We start from the raw sequence: 6409 nt of genomic DNA, 5'->3' as shown, positions 1-6409 counted from the left end.
CCAGAACATGACTTTAATTAGGGCTCATCACAAGAAAGCAAGGTCAAAGAATACTACAGACCTGGTATAGAAGGTTTGTCTTTGAAATTGGACATGACACTAGCACTGACATTTGAACTGACATGAAACATGGCCTATGTGTTGACAAAACAAGTGCGACATTTCGCAATTATTAACGGCGCCAACGCATCTTAAATCTCACCCAAAACCCGGTCTTTTAGCGGTCCAGTCTAGCTTTCTACAACAGAATCGGCTTAATCGGAGAAAGACAGCGTTCTAAATTGATTTTCCGAATCTCTTCTTTATTTACAAATCGAAACGAATCACGCCGAACGACATCTGGAAATTATTTATGACATTGAGTCCGGAAATCCGACCCCAAACCGCACCTCTCGACTAATCGATCACTAGCCTAACAACGCTACAGTTATAACGGCGAAAAATAATCGAATAGCTTTTCAAACTCACGCTTTTGAAGAGAAAATCCTTGCCATTTCTTGTTCGTGTTTAGTGATATAACTTTAAGTCCCGGATGTTGGCAAAAAGATTGGAACGGGGAACACATATGGCGGTTTTCAACAAGAAAATAAACTAAGTCTTTGGCCAGGTGAAAAATTCCCCATAATTTCATCTTGCCCGACTAGAAATCATCCCTAAGAGCTACTTTTTAAAGCCAAAGACTGTCACCTCCTCAAGCAAAGCCCAAAATATGCCAGCCTTCGTCCAAGCCCGAGTAACTAAAGTTTACCCGTTTAGCTGAAAAACAGGACTACTGGTAGCAAGCATATTAGACGAGACAGCAACTGCACTCGTAAGACTTATTCCCTCACTAGACTTAATGATGTCCTCAGGAAAACTTTGCTTCAGGAGGCCAAACAAAACGCTAGGGCTAACGAATTTCTTCTCAGCTAAGACCGCGCCGAATTCAAAGCGAGTTCGTTGTGCCGTGTATAAACGTTTGAGAGAGAATGGGGCTAGCTGGGCAAAACAATTAAATGACTCTACATCGGGTAGTTTCGGGGAGGGAGGGGGGGGGGGGGTAAGGAGAAGAATAGCTTTTGTCTTTTAAATGACTGCTGGTGACTCTTGTATTGTATATCCCTACATTTAATGGAAAATAAAAAAGTAATAATAATAATAATAAAAAAAAAGTTATATGTTAAGAAAAGTTAACAAAAATCACAGATTTCTGAGGGTATGTTCTTTTAAATTCAGATATATATATATATATATATATATATATATATATATATATATATATATATATATATATATATATATATTTTTCGCTCGAATTCGCGCGACTTAGCTCCGCTCGGGCCGGCTCGGCCCGACAAATTTATTAACCTCGCTACGCTTGGGCCTTCGGCCCTCCCTTCGCGAGGAATTATGTTGTTTCTTATGCTTTCTCCAGTATTGCTGAAATCTATGCAGGGTGTGAATTAGGCCAATAGAGGTTGCATTTTGCAAAATACAGCTGTAGTCCGGGATCCACAGACTTAATCTTAGACCCAAATTACATGAACTATTGATCTTGATTCAAAAGGTACTCATTTTTTTATTTCAGGCAATACACAATCTGCTTACTGGACAGATGCAAGACTTGGCCCCTTTGCCCCTAAAGACCCTAACTTTCCTCTTCCTGGCAACGTTGGTATCGACTTTGCTCAATTTCCGCAGCCAGCTACGACAGAGAGTGGAGTACACAGAAGGACTGTGGCAGAGGCGCTTTTAGATTGGGGGTCGGAAGATATAAGAAAAGCAGTAGTTATGGACAGTTATGTGAAGGATATTGCTGAAGATGATTATGATGATGAAATTTCTCAAACACAGGTGTGAATCAAGTGGGAATTTGAATTAACTCTCTTATTCCCAGTCCCTAAACTACCTAACCCATGGTATTGCAGATTTTGTAATACCTCCCTCCACACACAAACCACCACCATAAAATGGTAAGAATAGGATGATGATGATGTCACAAAATGAAATTTCTGAAATTATAGGATTTCCTGAGATATGTTGAAAGAGCATGATGAAGAATGACTACTTACCATAAATCAGCATCTTATTGCGAAACGTTTGCCCACAGTTCTAAGAATTTAGAACTGAGGCAGAATTTGAAGCAAAATTAGAAGTGTTGCGTGGATTTGGTGTCATTTCAAAAACACAGAAATTGTTTTATCGACACAAACCTAAAAATAATGGAAAAATAATGGTCTGTCTTGTTATAAATTAGCATCCTAGTGTACTAAAACTGTCAATGAGCATCTCTTGCTATAGACGGTCTGCAGATGGAACATTAGTTTTCCAAATATGCTAGAGATGGAGCATGAGTTTTACAGTACCTCTCAAGAATTCAGTTTATGTCTTTCAGTCAACATTCTGAGAATTGTTTTGTAACTAAATGAAGGTATTTTTTACATTGTTGTCACAAAGAAATGTCAAAATCCCTGTAGCACTTTGACGATGTAAATTGTGGTCCTCCTGTAGAGGCTTTAGTTTTCAGTTTCTCCAAGCACTTGAGTATTTTTCTTCACAAGTGTTCCATTAATAATATATTTTAATATTTGGATAATCTAGAAGGGCAGCACTACTGGTACAGTGGAATGCAGTGTTCAGCAGTGCCCAGCATTCCTTCACCAAGGATTCATGGAGCTGTTTCCTGACATTGGAGTACAAACGGGTCAGCTGACTGTAATCAGCATCAGCCAGCGTACAGAAAACGACATGAGTGCATGGTCACCTGATATGGAAGAGGAAAGGGATGACCTTATGGCCAGTGTAAGTCCTTGGATCAAATCCACTCGCAATTTCTTCAGTATCAAATATTGTCTTCTCAAGATGATTGCTCAGACATTTGGTAAAAAGCCTTTGAGAATAGAGAGAGTTTGTAATGGAGAAGTTTCTTTAGGACAGGGGGGGGGGGGGGGGAACTCCCATATAAGAGTAATGGGGGTGATTGTTATACCTTTCAGTGATTAAAATTTGCGGTTTGTTATCCCTTAGGGTGCTAAAATCTAAACTGACTTCTGCTAGAGGTATGGTGGTACCTTTTACGGTATTGAGCCGAAAAATATGACAAGGAGTAAAATAATGTCAGTCAACTGATTTGGTACCTCTTAGGGGTAAGAAATTGTTCAGACCCCACCCACAAAACATAATTCTGATACCTTTTAGGTTTTTTTTTCAAAATTTCTGACAATTATCCCCATCCATTTTATATAGACCCCTCCCCCCTCCCGGGGATGTCAAGATCTTTTCAAACAAAGGTCTCACATTTGTTTATGAGCTATGTTTGTGTCATGCTGCAGTTTGTGGAGAGTGCTAAGGAGATATGTAACAGCCTACTGGCCGCTGGGTACTGGGCAGAAGTTATATTTTTGCCTTAGTTGCCAAACTGTCCACCCACTAGTTAGTTAGTTACCTATTTGTCTGCCTACTTATTTATTTCATTCATTTATTTTATCAGTTAACCAATTTTTGTATTTTACCATGATTTTAGAATCAGCATTATTAGCATGTTGAGATTTTTTATTGTTAATACTGTAATAATAATAACAACTGTTTATTCACAATTTTTAAGTTAAAGTGAAAAGGAGATAAAAGAGGTTATCCCTTTCTAGTGTTTCTTCTTCCTTAGAATAATAATAAAAACAAAAACAAATAATACATTTCAAAATACAAAATATTTAACACTTAGATGTTGCCTGAGTCTACTCTCAAAAAGGTGTCAAATTTTCCGTCTCAGCGATTTCTTTTGGTAAATTATACCATGTATCAATTGTGCATTTAAAAAAGCTGGATAAATTCTGGATAAATTCTAATAGATGCACTAGTGACGTGTGAAGTGCAAGTGAAAGCTGGAGGATAGTATTTTCCTGTGGTGCTGTTTATTTTGCTGGGTAAGGCAGTTTTGACTTTTGAGTCATTCAACTCAAAGCTGTTGAGCAGTACTTTCCTGTGGTCTTGGTTGAAGTCCTAAAGTTTAACCTCTTAATTGAAAACCAAAGGGAAGTACTTTGCTTTGGTGCTATTTGCCGTGCCAAGCAAGGTGTTCTTACATTTGTGTCTGTGGCTGAAAGCATGTTTATGCCATTGAAAGCTACTGAGCAGTAGCTTCCTGTAGGCTGTGGTACTGCTAATTTTACTGTACTGGTTTTATCTAACATAATTCTGTGATGAAAACCCAAAGTGTGACCATCAAAATGAAACCACTGATTTCTAAGTTTGTTCCATTGGAACTGGTATTATGGTGTACATGATCACTGAGGGTTTTGCTTTGGTGCTCTTATTAATGTTGTTCAAAGTTGCCGTATATTTGGTGTCTGTCAATAAAATTGTAAGTGTCAGACCAGTAACCATACAGATGGAAGTTACGGAGAAGTACTTTCCTGTAATGCCATTTATAATGCCATCTGAGTTGGTTTCAAATTTTTAGTCTGTGTATATAATCATTTGAAAGCTGTTGAGAAACAATAGCTTTCAACAATAGCAGTAGACAGGGTTCATCTGCAAACCACCAGTGGGTGACGACAACCATCCTGTGTCAAGAATTTCATTCTTATTATTAGAAATAATATCATATTTTGGCGCAAAATTTCAGCGTTAATTTATAGTTTCACTTGTTGAATTACGTACATTCTCCCGTATTCCGTGGTATTGTACCCAACAAAGACCAACATTTTCCAATTCCAATTTGACCTGGAAACAGTGGATAGAACAGCCACTTTGTGGAATTCACTGAAATTCCCATCATCATCATCATCATCATCATCATTTGACGCTTTTATACGCCTCAAACGCGGTGAAGAAGATTTATGAGGATTTTTTTTTATTTTCATACGAGAACAACATTAACATTTGATCAAGCAAAAAAAAAAAAAAATCTGTTGTATACACTTTTAATAATTCATATTTATATTGTGTTTCCAGTTCTTTGAACCGCACACGAATAGTACTTTGTTTGAAACGGACGAACGGTACAATCACCTGGGCTTTAACATCATGGATCTTGGTTGCTGTAAAGTGATTTCGCATCCTCTGTGGGGATCATTTGCGTTCGTAGGAACCATCTTTACCAACGCACCTGCTAACTCAGAAATCCTGGGAAATAGTTTGCAGCAGAAAAAATAACGAACACTCAAAAAGCCATGGTGTTTACATGTATTCATTTTTATGAGGTCTTGTGGGGCACATCTAAAAGATGTGTGGGTGAGTGGGCTATGGCTTGCTCAGAAAATAAGAAACATGAACAGATTAAGGAGAATGGGAAATTGCTGCAGGACACACGCAATAGGGAGCTTGCGAAAGCACAAAGGCAACGCCAACCAAAAGGTCACTTTTACAGATTATTATATAGACATGAGTGCTTTTACTGGAAAATACACCATTCGTGAAATTCATACGACAAAACTACATCCGGGACCCGAGTGGCGTATTTTCTATATCCTCTATATCCTCTATATCCCTGAGGATATTGATGACGTCATTTCCCACGTTTTCACGGTTGTTTGTGCAAACAGTCTCTTGGTAAAAACCATATTTTACCACTCTAAAAAAAGTCCTGGGCTTATACAATTTGCTAAGGGGTTTTGGGTTTTTTGAAAACCTTGGTGTTTCCGTAAGTTCCCTAATGGCGTGCAAATGAATACGGATTTCCCGTCGTTAATCCGTTTGCATTCACAGGTTAGTGGACACAGTGATGTTTCAATTTTGTTGTACAGTGACCCAGAGAAAATATTTTTGATTTTGCTGTGAAAATGACTCTTTGTGTGTCTACAGAGCTGAGAAAGTCCTCAGATAAGCCAAAAGTGTCATTATAAGTCATTTTCTAATTCGTTGAAAAAGGTAATGAATGACATTACTGTATATTATTGTGGTATTTACTCACCAATCTGGAGCTGAGTTCAGCTCAGTTCATCTCGGCAGTTTATATGTTTACCTCAGAGTTAATTATTTTAAATTTCAAAAAAATCACTTTCCAGTACTTTAAAAAGAGTTGTAAACAAATATATTTATTGTTCATCATATAGTTGTCGAAGGGATATACTGTCGTAGAGTGGGTGTTGAATTGTACCTTTATGTCCACGGAATTTGTGAAATCCCATTCATTTATAAACACGTACAGGATAATTTTACTTGAGGAGTCCTCGTGAAAAGGATGTAAAATTGAAAGTTATTTTTAACAATTTTAGTGCCAGAAGTTAATATTAAAAAGTGAATTATTTATCCTGTTTTAGTGAAAGGGTTGAGTCAATGTTGTGATCCGTTCCTACAAAGAAATATGTGTTTTTGGTGCTGTAGATTATATACTCAACAGCACTGAAAAAAGAAGGTCCTAAGAAGGTCATAGGTGGATAAAAAAAAACAACAACTTTTACAATGACTTGTATGACTTGTCCTTCAAGAG

At 37.5% G+C, this 6409-nt stretch overlaps 1 protein-coding gene and 1 long non-coding RNA gene across 2 annotated transcripts; both read left to right on the top strand.

Annotated features, from left to right (window-relative positions):
- Window positions 1-1546: 1546 nt before the first annotated feature.
- LOC146483293 (methylmalonic aciduria and homocystinuria type D homolog, mitochondrial-like) lies at window positions 1547-3820 on the top strand (the record flags this gene model as incomplete). The annotated part of the gene is made up of 3 exons (XM_085106208.1): window positions 1547-1833; window positions 2581-2781; window positions 3312-3820. Coding segments are annotated over 3 exons (566 nt in total), but the record flags the coding sequence as incomplete, so codon positions are not given.
- A 1001-nt stretch (window positions 3821-4821) lies between these two features.
- On the top strand, window positions 4822-6233 carry LOC146483292 (uncharacterized). Its single transcript, XR_014863985.1, has 2 exons — window positions 4822-5753; window positions 5805-6233. It is a non-coding gene; the product is annotated as an uncharacterized LOC146483292 (long non-coding RNA).
- The last annotated feature ends 176 nt before the right edge of the window (window positions 6234-6409 follow it).

This window comes from Pavona decussata, unplaced genomic scaffold, assembly GCF_977016875.1.
Source record: "Pavona decussata unplaced genomic scaffold, jaPavDecu1.1 SCAFFOLD_40, whole genome shotgun sequence".
In the NCBI taxonomy this organism is placed as follows: Eukaryota; Metazoa; Cnidaria; class Anthozoa; order Scleractinia; family Agariciidae; genus Pavona; species Pavona decussata.
The sequence above is the reverse complement of the archived record's forward strand: the minus strand, read 5'-3'. Positions and strand labels throughout refer to the sequence as shown.